Source organism: Rhinoraja longicauda, chromosome 14 (genome assembly GCF_053455715.1).
Source record: "Rhinoraja longicauda isolate Sanriku21f chromosome 14, sRhiLon1.1, whole genome shotgun sequence".
In the NCBI taxonomy this organism is placed as follows: Eukaryota; Metazoa; Chordata; class Chondrichthyes; order Rajiformes; family Arhynchobatidae; genus Rhinoraja; species Rhinoraja longicauda.
The window spans coordinates 27,826,580-27,841,954 of record NC_135966.1 but is presented as its reverse complement, the minus strand read 5'-3'; the positions used below and the strand labels follow the sequence as shown (position 1 = coordinate 27,841,954).

The 15,375-nt window shown below is 43.6% G+C and overlaps 1 protein-coding gene across 3 annotated transcripts in view; it reads right to left on the bottom strand.

Annotated features, from left to right (window-relative positions):
* Positions 1-15,375, bottom strand: part of ctnna1 (catenin (cadherin-associated protein), alpha 1) — a 366,450-nt gene that overhangs the window by 77,554 nt on the left and 273,521 nt on the right. For 2 of the 3 annotated variants that reach the window (XM_078411617.1, XM_078411616.1), the window contains exons 2-3: positions 7,171-7,285; positions 1,411-1,606 (exon numbers count right to left, since the gene is read on the bottom strand). The exons of the other annotated variant lie outside the window; for it this stretch is intronic. In XM_078411617.1, the coding sequence (XP_078267743.1) occupies positions 1,411-1,606; positions 7,171-7,275 (301 nt within the window). In that variant the 5' untranslated portion in view covers positions 7,276-7,285. The remainder of the gene's footprint in view (positions 1-1,410; positions 1,607-7,170; positions 7,286-15,375) is intronic. 3 annotated transcript variants of the gene reach the window in all.

Here is a 15,375-nt window from a genome sequence, read left to right as displayed (position 1 = left end):
TCAGGAAACAAGCCCTTCAAATTGCTGACTGCCCATTGCAGAATTTTGCCAATGCCAAACTGACATTAGATTGTATAAAGTCTCATCACAGAACATAAATCAGCATCATTCCCATAGTCATATGGTATGGTGAACCACTCTTAGTTCTCATGTACTTTCGAGAACAAGTCCATTCCCTTAAGTAGACAGGAATCGTTTGGAGGGACATATATTAAGGAAGTTCCAGATTTGAATTTTATTTTTTCATTTCAAAGATGTTGAAACTCCAAGTATTAAAAAAAAATGATTTCTAATGTGAGAAATTACCCAGATATATGTTCAGTAAAATAACAAATTCAATCCAGCTAATAACTACATAATCTATTCTCAATCACCAGTGGAAGATGTTGACGGTGCTATCAAATATCACTTGATCTCATCCAACAACTTACAACTTGCTGCCTCACTATGAACCATTTGGTAAATAATTCATCACAGCTTTAATGCCTGGTTCAAATATGCATCAAGGAGACGGATTCCACAGGCAAAGCAAGACTGCCCTTGACTTCAAGCCCCTGTAAAACTGAAGCCAATTAGTATCACAAGGAAACCATAAAAGGTTAGAACCATACCCCTCACATGCAGAAGATGCTTCCGATTAGGGGAATGCCCCAAGCCCAATCATCTTCACCAGATACAAATTCCTTCCTTCCATCCAAAATCAGAACTGAAGATATTCAATGATGATCGCACAACTTTGATTTCCATTTGCATCTCCATAGATATACCTTTTACCACCAAGCACACAGTGCAAAAGCATCAGGTTTAACTCCAAGTTACTCACTATTCCAACTTGGCTTAGGTTTATTATTGTCATGTATACGGAGGTACAACGAAAAGCCTTGTAGTGTTCTATTCTACAAGATAATACTATAGATCAGATAGTACTATACATGGTCACTGTCCAAGACTTTGCTCCCTCCACCAACATAATGGGTGATTACACTTTTATGAAACCATGTTGTGCATGGCCTTGCTGCCACTCAAGGAAAGGCTATTTGCAAGTGGTACTAGTCTAGACATTAAATTAACAGACCTGCAAAAGTCCACAAGTTCAGAAGCAAAGCAAGACTTTGATTTCTTGCTTTTGGTAGCAGATGTCGCTGTTTCTTAAACCACAAGAGGTAAAGTAATATGATTTAAGATTTAAGCAAGTTTTCACATGTACCAAGTGGGTCACCTAATATCTTTATTCTCAGCCGTATTTGGGCAAAAGTATCAATGGTCTTAGCGAGGTTGAAAGAATACACTGCGAACACAACAATATTAGCGAAAAGGATTAGCTAGCATGGCGTCATTCGGCACAAATATAGCACAAATGCCTAAGGATGCATGTGCAACTTCTTTTAAAACCAGGATAGTTACACGCACCTTGTTTACGTACATCCTCCACAGCTGCTGTCAGTTCTTCCTTCAGATATTGGCTCTCATGAGCGATTTTTTCACCCTTCTCCAAGAAATTCTGTGTTGCTTGTTCCACAGAGGCAGCCAAAACATGTGCTTTCTTAGAACGTCCTTTCTTTTTGTTAGATGGTCCCCTGCTACTGGCATTAACCAAGGTAGTCACCTGAAAAGTAAAATTTTAATATTAAAATCATAAATGTTGTAAGATCTGTAGACAGAACTTGCATTTACATAGCATCATTGCTCATGGGTGACGAAAGGCTTGGTTTTAAACAAGTCTTAACTTAAGGCAGATATGCCAGTGTATAGTTGCAGCTAAAAGGAATGCATTGGTGCAAAAAATAAGAGATGAATGAACAGGCAACTCAGACGAAGAGCATTTGAATAGCATGGTGCACTGGGTCAGTTGGTAGCACTGTGGTGCCTTCACGCCCACGTTCGTTTTGCACACAGCCTGCTACCACTGGCGACTCGCCAGCAGCGTCACGAGAAGGTCAAGCCACAGGAGCTCAATAACAACTCCAAGGTCAGACGCACTAATTGGCATCTGCACACGGGTTACAATTGGAGAGAATGTAGGTAAAAGGGGCTTCTGGAATAAACGTGACACAAGGTGTCTGGCTCAACTAAGTGTTGTTTGTTCTTCGCTTTCTGTCGTGGGATTCAGTAGTTCCTACAACTGGTGACCCCGTTGCTACACGCAACTTTCCCTTACTCACGAAATGTATGATGAAAAAAGTGACTCTGTGTCAGTCGACGAAGTAAAACTCGACGTCCCAACTCTTCTTACAATCAACGCAGGATGTGGTTTTCAATACTAGAAGCTCGATTTCACTCTCTCGATGTCACGAGCCAACGGACAAAATTCAGGTTCCTAGCAGCTCGTCTTCCAGAGCAGATCGCATGGGAAGTAGAGGACGCGCTCCTTAATCCCGAAGAAATGACGCTGTACGACGTGCTGAAATCCGCTATCTTGGAGTGAACGCAGCCCTTGAAGCAAGCCCGCATTTCAGAGCTGCTGGGAGATGATAATCTCGGCGATAGGAGGCCATCACAAATGCTGCGGAGATGGCGCAGGCTGGCGGTAGACGAAAAGATTGACGGCGATGTCTGGAAACAGAAGTTTCTCCGCTGCATGCCTACTCAGGTGCAGGGGCACCTGATAGATATGTTTCAATCGGCCAGCATAGACGAGCTCGCAAAACAGGCCGAGATTGTCATGGAGACAACCACTGCGTTGCAGGTGACTGTGGTTAATGCAACAACGATAAAGCCGGAAAATGCACAGCAGGCACAGTGAATTGCAGCGCTCATGCACAAGTCGAGGCTTTTCTGTCACACTTTTCTGGTGGATTAAAAAAATCACCACTTAAGTAATTACTGCACCAGCATACAGGTGAACTGCATCTGCCGTCCGGCAGTGACTATCTCTCTCCTTACCAGCCTCCAACCCAGCACCGGCCCATATCAGGGGTTACTTAAAACAATTTCCACGTCTAATAACTCCGTCTACAATGATATCAAACACTGTCACACATCATATTCAGACCCACGGCCCTCCAGTTATTGGCAAGAGCGCGCAGGTTACTCGTAGATCGCCTCAAAGCTGCAAAGGCTGAATTTGACCAAACGTTGGAGCTAGGGATCATCCGGAGGTCTAAGAGCTGCTGGGCATCACCTCTTCACATGGTCCCAAAGAAGTCTCTCGGAGATTGGCAACGCTGCGGCGACTACCGTTCACTAAACAATGCCACTATTCCAGGTCAATACAGCCACATTTGCAGGATTTCTCTGCAAGCCTAAAGGGTAAGCGACTGTTCGCAAGCATCGATCTTGTGCGCGCTTATTATCAAATTCCGGTTGAGCCTCCCGATATTCCCAAGACAGCCGTGGCCACTTCGTTCGGGATGTTCAAATTTCTACAGATGCCGTTTAGTTTACGGAACGCAGCACAATCGTTCCTGCGTTTCATGGACCACGTACTCTACGGCCTCAACTTTGTCTACGTATACATAGACAACGTGGTGGTAACGAACTCCATCGAAGTTGAACACATGAAACACCTCGGATTACTGTTCCGGCGTCTGAACGAATATGATACGCTCACACACACTACTCGTACAAGTGTGGGGAGCTATTCACCGCGGGAAATCCGCCACTTGGACTTCACTCTGCAATTCTCCAGTGACATCAGGCACATTCAAGGAGAAGCAAATCCAGTTGCCGACGCCCTATGAAGACTGGAGGTGGATGCTCTGAATGCTTCGATTTTTATGCCATGGATCGCGCGCAGCATACTGATCCCGAACTTATCCATTACCACCGGACACATACAGCCCTAAAATTGGAACATGGACCTATCGGTGACACGAGAGAAACCACCGTATGTGACATCCACTGGCAAACCAAGGCCGTTTGTGCCGAGGGCAATGCGTCAAGAAGTTTTCAGCGTGTTGCACAACTTATCACATTCGGGCAAGAATGCTACGATAAAATTAATCTCCAAACATTTCATCTGGCCTTTCATCAAGCGTGACATTGGATTATGGGCAAAAACTTGTCTACCATGTCAACAATCCAAGATCTCCAGGCACACTGGGACCGCTTTCGGTGAGTCTCCTGAGCCGAACACCCGTTTTGAGCACGTGCACCTGGAGTTTGTCGGCCCACTCCCACCATCAAGAAACTATACATATCTGCTCACTTGTGAAGACCAGTTCACAAGATGGCAAGATGCTATCCCAGTCATCAACATTTCAGTGGCAACAATAGTCCGTGCTTTTGTTGACCGATGGATTTTGGTCTTTGGGGTCCCAAGTACGATCACAACAAACCGAGGACCGTAATTCGAGTCTGCACTGTTTCAAACACTGACCGACCTCTTGGGTATAAACCGGATTCGAAAGACTGCATATCATCCACAAGCGAACGGCCTGATTGAACGTTTCCATCGCCAGTTAAAAGCTGCTCTGGCAGCCGGAGGAGACGTGTCGAACTGGAGTGAACGGTTGCCTCTGGTTCTGTTTGGCATTCGTACGTCGGTGAAAGCAAACCTAGGATGCTCGTCGGTGGAAATGGTTTACGGCACAATTCTGAAGCAGCCCGGCAAATTTGTCAAACCAATCCCCACAGACAGATCCTATGATCCAAGCAGGTATGTCGATCGAATACAGTGAACTATGCAGCTACTCAGGCCAACACCGACACGGCGGTCTACGTGCCTGCTGACCTCCAACGCTGCACACATGTTTTGGTCCGACACGACACCGTCCGCCGACCTCTTCAGCAAACATACGATGGCTTTTACCAAGTCATCCAACGCGTACCCAAAAGTTTTGTGATCTATCAGAACGGAAAAACTGACATCGTATCCGGCGACCGGTTAAAGCCAGCATACGTCGAGAACCAACTGATTACCTCACCCACCGAACTGGCGGAGTCGAAGTCACAAGACCCCAACACTTCTTGTCAAAAACCTCCCACACTGCAGTACCAAACAAGATCAGGCCGTAAAATTAACCCGCCAGACCGGTACGGGGCAGGACAAACCCAGGCAGTCGCCACCTTGTATGACTCTGTGGCTGAGGGGGAGGGAGTTGTGGCGCCTTCATGCCCACGTTCGTTTTGCAGACAGCCTGTCATCGCTGGCGACTCGCCAGCAGCCTCACGAGAAGATCCAGCCACAAGAGCTCAACAACTCCAAAATCAGATGCACTAATTGGCCTTATCTGCACATGGGTTATGATTGGTGGGAATGTAGGTAAAAGGGGCTTCTGGAAAAAACGTGACCCAAGGTGTCTAGCTCAGCTAAGTGTCCTTTGTTCTTTGCTTTCTGCCGTGGGATTCAGTAGATCCTACAGCACCGCTACTTCTCAGCTCCAGCAACCCAGTTTTGCTGGATGGAGTTTACACATTTTCCCCATGGCTACTTTGATTTCCCTCAGGTGTTCCAGTTTTCACCCTCATCCCAAAAACATGCTACATGATAGATTCATTGGCTGCTGTAAATTACTTCTCGTGCAGCGAGTGATAGGAGAATCAGGATGGGCATGAGACTGAATAGGTTACATGGAATTAGGATGGATAATGAGATTTCTCAAAGATCGAGCATAAATATTCTCAGAAATATAATCATGAATTGGTGGAGCTGTCAGGATCAAGGAAGTCCAGATGTATGCAGCATTACGTGGTAAATGACTCAAGCAATCATTCAGCAAGAAATTAGATCATTGGATGGGGGGGGGCTCTAAGAAGCAACGATTTCCCACTTAATTACATTAGGAATTGGTATCTATACCGCAGAAAAGGATGATAAAACCTCTGAGCAGCTATGATATGGTACCTTGCCTTGTGCATAATAAAATGTGGGATGATTTAGGGTTGACTTCAGGAAATGCTTCATCACCAAAATATACATATAAAATACACATGACCTATTTTTTTTTAAATCAAGCCTAATAAAATTAAAAGAAAACAAGTTGATAACGTTGATTTCGTGGACACTAAGGGATGTGAAAAATAAATGAATTCAGCTCAGATTCTAAAATAGATTTATATCTCTAAATAAATAGCAATATTGGCTCAGCAAGGTGAATCTACTCCTGTTCCTATGTTCCATTTAAACAGCTTGTTTCCGAGAACACTAATTTTAAATTCAAACCTACAGATTTCAATTAAATATCAACTAAATATTCAAAATAGCAAAACAGCTAAGATGCGTGGCAGATGCAGTATAATGTAGATAAATGTGGGGTTATCCACTTTGGCGGCAAAAACAAGGTGGCAGATATTATCTCAATGGTGTCAGATTAGGTTAAGGGAAAGCGCAACGAGACCTTGGTGTCCTTGTACAGTCAATGAAAGTAAGCGTGCAGGTACAGCAGGCAGTAAAGAGAGCTAATGGCATGTTGGCCTTCATAACGAGAGGATTTGAGCATAGGAGCAAAGAGGTCCTTCTGCAATTGTATAGGGCCTTGGTGAGACCACATCTGGAGTATTATGTGCAGTTTTGGTCTCCTAATTTGAGGAAGGACGTCCTTGCTATTGAGGCAGTGCAGCGTAGGTTCACGAGGTTAATCCCTGGGATGGAGGGACTGTCATATGAGGAAAGATTGGGCTTGTATTCACTGGAGTTTAGAAGGATGAGAGGGGATCTTATAGAGACATATAAAATTATAAAAGGGCTGGACAAGCTAGATGCAGGAAAAATGTTCCCAATGTTGGGGGAGTCCAGAACCAGGGGCCACAGTCTAAGAATAAAGGGGAGGCCAATTAAAACTGAAGCGAGAAGAATTTTTTTCACCCAGAAAGTTGGGAATTTGTGGAATACTCTGCCACAGAAGGCAGTGGAGGACAATTCACTGGATGAATTTAAAAGAGAGTTAGATAGAGCTCTCGGGGCTAGTAGAATCAAGGGATATGGGGAGATGGCAGGCACAGGTTACTGATTGTAGATGATCAGCCATGATCACAATGAATGGCGCTGGCTCAAAGGGCCAAATGGCCTCCCCTTGCACCTATTTTCTATATTTCTATTTGTACTCGTATCCAGAAATGCTTATTATCTTTGCGTACTGTCAAAGGTAAGAACTGCAAGTCAAAAGCTGGAGAATAACTGCTGCCAAATAGCTAGTTAATTTCTCAAGACCATTTTCCAAAACCAAACTTCTCCCTACCCTCCTTTAGCAGAGCAATTTGACATTTTTAACCCTTTCCAGAATCGCATACCTGTGTGACCAATGGTTCCAATAGACGTTCCACTGCCAATGTCCTTATTTCCAGATTTTTTGGATCCCATTTGAAACTTATATTTTGAGTGTTTATAGTCGTCATGCTTGCTTGCCTGTCAGATTAAAAATTAACATATAAAACGAAACATGAAGTAATCAGTCAAAACAATACACGCAAGCAAAGTAAAAGTTTTGTTTATAAATGACCAGTGCTTCCATGCCCACCTGGAAAACTGCAGAACAAAGATGTTAAACTAAATATAAAACTTTGAAACATCAATATAAAATGGGCAGCACAGAGCAAAAGAATTGGATGGAAATTTAAGTTTAAGACTACTTACACATTTTATAGTAAATTTCATTTCCACCACACAGTAAAATTCTGATGATGCAAAACTTAATTTTCTTTTGTTTTTAAGACAATACACAGTGGTATATTGATTTCCAGTGAACCTGGCGAGCTGAAAGGAAGCTGGGGAAAACACGACTCGGCAAGTCAGATGCTTGGAAACCCAATTGTTCAGGAAATGGATAGCTAACTTTGGAGCTCTACTATAGATTCAAATCTGTAACAAAGTAACTCTAGCCAAATGACTGGAAAAATAAACCAGGTGAAAATGATTAATTAAAGTTCCACAATGTTTTGATTTTCAATTTCAGCACTTCACTGCTGCATACTTCTCCAAAGTGTCAACACAACTACATGTTCTGGATAACTAAATCCCAATAATGGGATACAAGAACAGTTACTTCTACCATCTTGCCAACGGAATGAAGTCCAGAACTAGTGTAGGTTTGTGCAAGTTCAATTGCCATTAGATTGTAAATACCTGATATTTCCAAAAAGAGCAAAAACCTGCTATCAATGTACCTACATAGAACATGTATCCATTTCCATTTTTTCTTTACCAATGCCCTTGTATGCACAGCTTCTGTGTTTAAACCTTTCTAAGTTTCTAGGAAAATAACTGCAGATGCTGGTTCAACTCGAAGGTAGACACAAAATGCTGGAGTAACTCAGCGGGTCAGGCAGTGTCACAGGAGAGAAGGAATGGGTGACGTTTCGGACCGAGACCCTTCTTCAGACTGATGTCAGGGGTGGGGGCGGGACAAAGAATGGATGTAGCAGGAGACAGGAAGACAGTGGGAGAACTGGGAAGGGGGAGGGGAAAGAGAGGGACAGAGGAACTATCTGAAGTTAGAGAAATCAATGTTCATGCCGTTGGGGTGTAAAATGCCCAAGCGAAATATGAGATGCTGTTCCTCCAATTTGCACTGGGCCTCACTATGACAATGGTATCGCCCAAAGGCATTTGAAGTCTATGATCAGCTCTCTCTAGAACAGCCTAGGTTCTGACCAACTAACAGTTATTCTGAAGAAGGGTCTCGACCCGAAACGTCACCCATTCCTTCTCTCCCGAGATGCTGCCTGACCTGCTGAGTTACTCCAGCATTTTGTGAATAAATCGATTTGTACCAGCATCTGCAGTTATTTTCTTATACTACTGGTTGCTCCACTGCGATTTCTCTTCGAGGTATGTCCACTTTGAAGAAGTTCTCCTCCTCTCTTCGACGAGTTTAGCAACATGCTCTCTCGCTGCTCCCCCTCTGTGATTTCTCCTGCCCTCCTACTCTACGACCACATCTTTACCCAGACTCGCTACCACAGCCACATCTGCTTCCTTGGGACTTGCCTGCGCCTCCATCTTCTGCCTCGTGGTTTCCAGCTCCGTTTCCAGACCTCCCAATTCGGACCCAACCCGGACTACCGTCTCCAACAGACCATCTGCCACTTCTCTGAACAGTTTTCGTTCCGTGCCCTGCGTTGTACCCTGGCTGGGATGCGCCGGCACCAGCAGGCCCTCTCTCTGACTCTCCCACAGCTCCGGGCCTCATTCACCCACACCTGCAACGGGCCCCAACTATACTTCATCCTACGCAAAACAGTCTGAAGAAGGGTCTCGACCCGAAACGTCACCCATTCCTTCTCTCCCGAGATGCTGCCTGACCTGCTGAGTTACTCCAGCATTTTGTGAATATAACAGTTATTCAAACTTGGTGTGCACATTATGCATTTCTCTACACCATTATAGCGACTAGTACACTTCAAGTACTCAAGGTAATCCAGGACCTCACATGAAATGCATTGAATAAATTCAAGTCCCATCTTCCCCCTTTTCCTTTTCAGAGATGAGGATACTGAGATGAAGGTTACGAAGTGGGTAAGCAGATCACCGCCTTGATGCAAAAAGATGACCAAAGATTGAAAGTGCAATTATACAGGATTTATGGAAGAAGCTTTATGTAAGACAGGTGTTAAAGAAAAGTAGTTAAAAAGAGGAAAACAAGGCAACATTCAAAGCATGCACATCTTTGAATAAGAGCACAAGAAATGATAAAACTGATTGTGGGCAAAAGTGAAACAATTCAAAGCATATTCATATTTAAATATTTTAACATACAAATGTATCCATATTAGCTAAATTCGACATGATGCATTATACTTAACCATTCAGCAATAGTAAGGTTCAAAATAATCACAAACACTGCAAATGTTACATAGGAGGAAGCAAATTGAAAATGCTTTAACAAAAGTTTGGTATTCTGGATTATTTAGCAGTGTTGGAATGCCTTTTTTTAAAACCCTCAATTCCCACCAGATCAGCTTTCAAAATTAATTACACTTTAAAAACTGAGATGATACCCTCGGCAGGAGTAAAACATGTGGTAAATCTCTAAAAATATATAATAACTGCAGAAACTGCTGGAAATAAAGAGTTAGAAATACTTAGTAGGCATAGTTACATGTGGAGAGAAATCACCTGCAGCTCAACACCAACAAGACTAAGGAGTTAGTGGTGGACATTAGGTAACACCCCGGTCTCCATCAATGGATACCTTGGGAGTGTGCCTGGACAGAAAACTGGACTGGTCCAGGAATGCTGAGGCCCGGCTGCACGTTTTGAGAAGGCTCTGCTCCTTCAACGTCTGCAGTAAGATGCTGCAGATGTTCTACTAATCGGGGGTGGGCAGTGCCATCTTCTTCACTGCCGTGAGCTGGTGCTGCAGGGCAAAGGCTGCGGACGCCAATAAGATCAATAAACTCACCAGGAAGGCTGGCTCGTCCTGTGGGCGGAATTGGATTCATGGGAGGTGGTCTTGGAGTTTGTTCCTTAAACTGCAGAGCATCCTGGACAATACAGCTCATCCCCACCATGACACACCGGTCAACCTGAGGAGTACCTTCAACAACAGACTGGTTCCACCAAGATGCAGGACAGAACATCACAGGAGATCCTTCTTCCCTGTGGCTATCAAACTGTGCAACTCCTCCCCCTTCTGTCGTGGGATAAACTGAGAATGCCCCCCCCTCCCCCCTCCAATCCTTGAACATCCCCCAATCCTTTTCACTCGTCACTCTAATTTCATGTTTCATGTATTTTGTGTTTTTATGACTGTTGCCAGATCAATTTCCCTCCTGGGATAAATAAAGTTCTATTGTATCGCATTCAAATGAACTTGAAAATAAAGGAAATATAAAATGAATGCCAAGACAATCACCAGTGTTTTCCAGCTCCTAGCTTCTCATTGCATAAAAATATCAACACGTTGCCTTTTAATTCTTATCACTTCCGTTCCGTATCCCTTTGTTTATGACACCTGCATCAGTGTTTCTCTCTGTGCATTCTGCCCATACCCGACATAATGATTTCAATAATTATCAGATATCCTTGAAGTCTTCTTTTTCAAGCAAAAAGACTTACCATCTACTGACATAACTAAAGATCCTCATCCATGAGACCACTTCAATAAATCTTTCCTGAATCCTCTATAAAGCTTTTACACCTTTCTGTGTGGGTCCCTACTTTCAATCTGAAGGGTCCTGGCCCGAAACATCAACCAACCTTTTTCTCCAGACCTGCTGTCTGACCTGCTGTTACTCCAGCACTTTGTATCTATCTTTGGTATAAACCAGCATCTGCAGTTCTGTTTCTCGTGTTTTAGAAATGTTCATCATGACTACCTTACTTTTGCACTATTACCTCTCCCCCCTCCCCCCACCACTATGAAACAAGGAACTGCAAATACAAAGAAAAGGACACACAGTGCTGGAGTAACCAGTGGATCAGCCAACATCTCTAGAGACCCACATTTTGGGTCGGAACACTTCTTCAGACTGATTGTGGTGGCGATGGGGGGGAAGGGGGGTACAAAGCCTGTCAAGGTAGATACGGATGAGGTGGGATGGGGGTTGATTGGCAGATTGTTGGACAAAGACCAGAGATGGAAAGCCAAAAGCATGAGATTAGGATAGAGGAGAGTTGTTAATTGTGAACCCAGGGGAAGGAATGTAGGTGGAATGGGAGGGAGAGTGAAATGTGCCGTCTACAGATTTAGAAAATGTGCCCTGTAAAACCAAAGTAAATGTTCATTGACAAAAGCTGTCACAAAAGGCTGGAGTAATTCAGCAGGGCAGGCAGCATCTCAGGAGAGAAGGAATAGGTGACGTTTCAGGTCAAGACCCTTCTTCAGACTGAAGGGTCTCGACCCGAAACATCACCTATTCCTTCTCTCCTGAGATGCTGCCTGACCCGCTGAGTTACTCCAGCCTTTTGTGATACCTCGGATTTGTACCAGCATCTGCAGTTATTTTCCTACACCTTGACAAAAGCTGTGATCCTAGTACGAACACCCTGGAAAATGTTACTGCACACTCCCTCTAGTCTGATAAGTGACTTTCCATTTTGACAATTCTCCTCCTACCTCTAGTCTGATAAGTGACTTTCCATTTTGACAACTTCATGTTACTTAGTAACTTTTCAATAGATGCTGCTCCAAGTCGTTGAATTTCTTCAATCTTGATGGCGTAGTAATTTATTAAACAGTTTGGAGGTCTACATATAGCACATCAACCAAAAGATTATATTCCCTTCACTGATAACATTTGCCCTTTTTTGCCAAATCCATGCTTGCTTTCTCTAATTAAATCAAACAACTTTTATTTCTATAGCTCTCCCACTAAGATTATCTGCCATATTTATCTGAGCAAATGCTTCTTAAATATAATGGTATCAGATTGCACCACCTCCTCTGGCAATGCATTCCAGATATCAACCTCCACATGAGAAAATGTACCCCTTGGAGCCTATTCAAGCAGACTCTAGGAAGTGTGAGAAGAAATCACAGGAGCTCTGGCAGAATATACAAATAGATAATAGCTATGGGTGTGGTGCTGGAAGATTGTAGGGTTTCTTTGTAGCCCTTCTTTTAAGAAGGGCTACAAAGAAAAACCTTGGAACTATTAACTAGTAGGCCAAACATCAAAAGTAGGCAAGTTCACAGAGGATTTTGAGGAAAAATATACCCATTAGGAAAGTCAGCATAGTTTTGTGCATGGAAGATCATGTCTAGCAAATTTCATTGAGTATTTTGAAAAGCAACCACAAAGTTTTCGGAGGGCAGGACCATAGATAGTCATTATAGACTTTAGCAGGCCTTTGATAAGGTTCTGCAAGGTAAGCTGCTCTGGAAGATTAGATCGTATTGGGTCCAGGGAGAACAAACATATTGGATATAGAATTGCCTTAATAGTACGAAACCATTAGGTGATGGCGTTAGGTTGTTTTACAGACTGGACACCTGTGCCTCAGGCATTAGAGCTGGGCCCATTGTTGTTTATCATTTATATCAAAGATAGGGCGGCACGGTAGCACAGCGGTAGAGTTGCTGCTTTACAGCGAATGCAGCGCCGGAGACTCAGGTTCGATCCTGACTACGGGTGCTGCACTGTAAGGAGTTTGTACGTTCTCCCCGTGACCTGCGTGGGTTTACTCCGAGATCTTCGGTTTCCTCCCACACTCCAAAGACGTACAGGTATGTAGGTTAATTGGCTGGGTAAATGTAAAAAAAAAAATTGTCCCTAGTGGGTGTAGGATAGTGTTAATGTACGGGCTGTATATATATATATATATATATGATATGATATGGATGAGAATGTACATGGCATGATTACGTTTGCAGATGTCATTAAATCAGGTGGCATCATAGATCGCGAGGATGGGTTACAAGAATTACAGCAGGATCATGTTCAACTGGGCAAAGGAATGGCAAATGGAGATAATGCAGATATGTTTGCAGTGTTGCTTCTTGGAAAGTCTAAACAGGGCCATGGGGAGTGTTGTACTCGTATATTCCTATTCCCTACGAGTACGCAATTCCCTGCTTTAGGAAAGATGCCATTAAACTGAGCTATAGGGAGAGGTTAAGCACACTAGGACTTCATTCCTTGGATGTAGGAGGCCGTGGGATAATCTTATAGAGGTGGAGAACATGAGGGAAATAGAGAGGTCTTTTTCCCAGGGTAGGGAAAACCAAGAACTAGAGGGCATCAGACGAAGGTACGAGGGAACAAATTTAATAGGAATCTGAAGGGCCTATTTTATAGACAATAGGTGCAGGAGGAGGCCATTCAGCCCTTCGAGCCAGCACCACCATTCAATGTGATCATGGCTGATCATTCTCAATCAGTACCCGTTCCTGCCTTTTCCCCATACCCCCTGACTCCGCTATCCTTAAGAGCTCTATCTAGCTCTCTCTTGAATGCATTTAGAGAATTGGCCTCCACTGCCTTCTGAGGCAGAGAATTCCAGATTCACAACTCTCTGACTGAAAATGTTTTTCCTCATCTCAGTTCTAAATGGCCTACCCCTTATTCTTAAACTGTGGCCCCTTGTTCTGGACTCCCCCAACATTGGGAACATGTTTCCTGCCTCTAACGTGTCCAACCCCTTAATAATCTTATACGTTTCGATAAGATCTCCCCTCATCCTTCTAAATTCCAGTGTATTCCTCTCATCCTTCTAAATTCCAGTGTATTTTCACACAGATGGTGGTGGGTATATGAAACGAGTTGCCAGATGAACTATTGAGGCAGGTACAATAATAATATTTTAAAAGACTTTTGAACTGATACATGGATAGGAAATATAATATAAGAAAATAACTGCAGATGCTGGTACAAATCGAAGGTATTTATTCACAAAATGCTGGAGTAACTCAGCAGGTCAGGCAGCATCTCGGGAGAGAAGGGAATGGGCGACGTTTCGGGTCGAGACCCTTTTCAGACTGATGTCAGGGGGCGGGGCAAAGGAAGGATATAGGTGGAGACAGGAAGATAGAGGGAGATCTGGGAAGGGGGAGGGGAAGAGAGGGACAGAGGAACTATCTAAAGTTGGAGAGGTCAATGTTCATACCACTGGACTGCAAGCTGCCCAGGATAGGAAAGGTTTATAAGCCAGGCATGGACAAATAGGACCAGCTTGAATGGGGCATCTTGGTCGGCATGGACGGGTTGGGATGTAGGGCCTGTTTCCATACAATGTGACTGACTCAGCTGCAATCTGAAAATGGCTCATTGATCCCTGCTCTCTATTTCTTGTTTGACAAACACTCCCCTATTCCCTGTCAATATATTACTTCAAAGCTGTGCCTTCTGTTCACCTTTCATGCCTGTACTTACTGAAGTATGTTTGCTATTGCCTCAGTCCAAACACTTTCTATTCCCTTTTTCTTCTCTGACATCTTTCAACCCTATAAAAATCCAGATATATCAAAAATAATTTAAACTGTACGGTCACTACAAATACAACTGCTTTTCGTGCTAAAATGTCATTTCAATGTATCATAACTTTAAAACAACTTAAAATCATGGATTGGGTCATGCTGGACCTTTGTACCACAATTAATAATAGTTGAGTATAGGAGCAAAGAGGTCCTTCTGCAGTTGTACAGGGCCCTAGTGAGACCGCACCTGGAGTACTGTGTGCAGTTTTGGTCTCCAAATTTGAGGAAGGATATTCTTGCTATTGAGGGCGTGCAGCGTAGGTTTACTAGGTTAATTCCCGGAATGGCGGGACTATCATATGTTGAAAGACTGGAGCGATTAGGCTTGTATACACTGGAATTTAAAAGGATGAGAGGAGATCTTATCGAAACATATAAGATTATTAAGGGGTTGGACACGTTAGAGGCAGGAAACATGTTCCCAATGTTGGAGGAGTCCACAACAAGGGGCCACAGTTTAAGAATAAGGGGTAGGCCATTTAGAACTGAGATGAGGAAAAACTTTTTCAGTCAGAGAATTGTGAATCTGTGGAATTCTCTGCCTCTGAAGGCAGTGGAGGCCAATTCTCTGAATGCATTC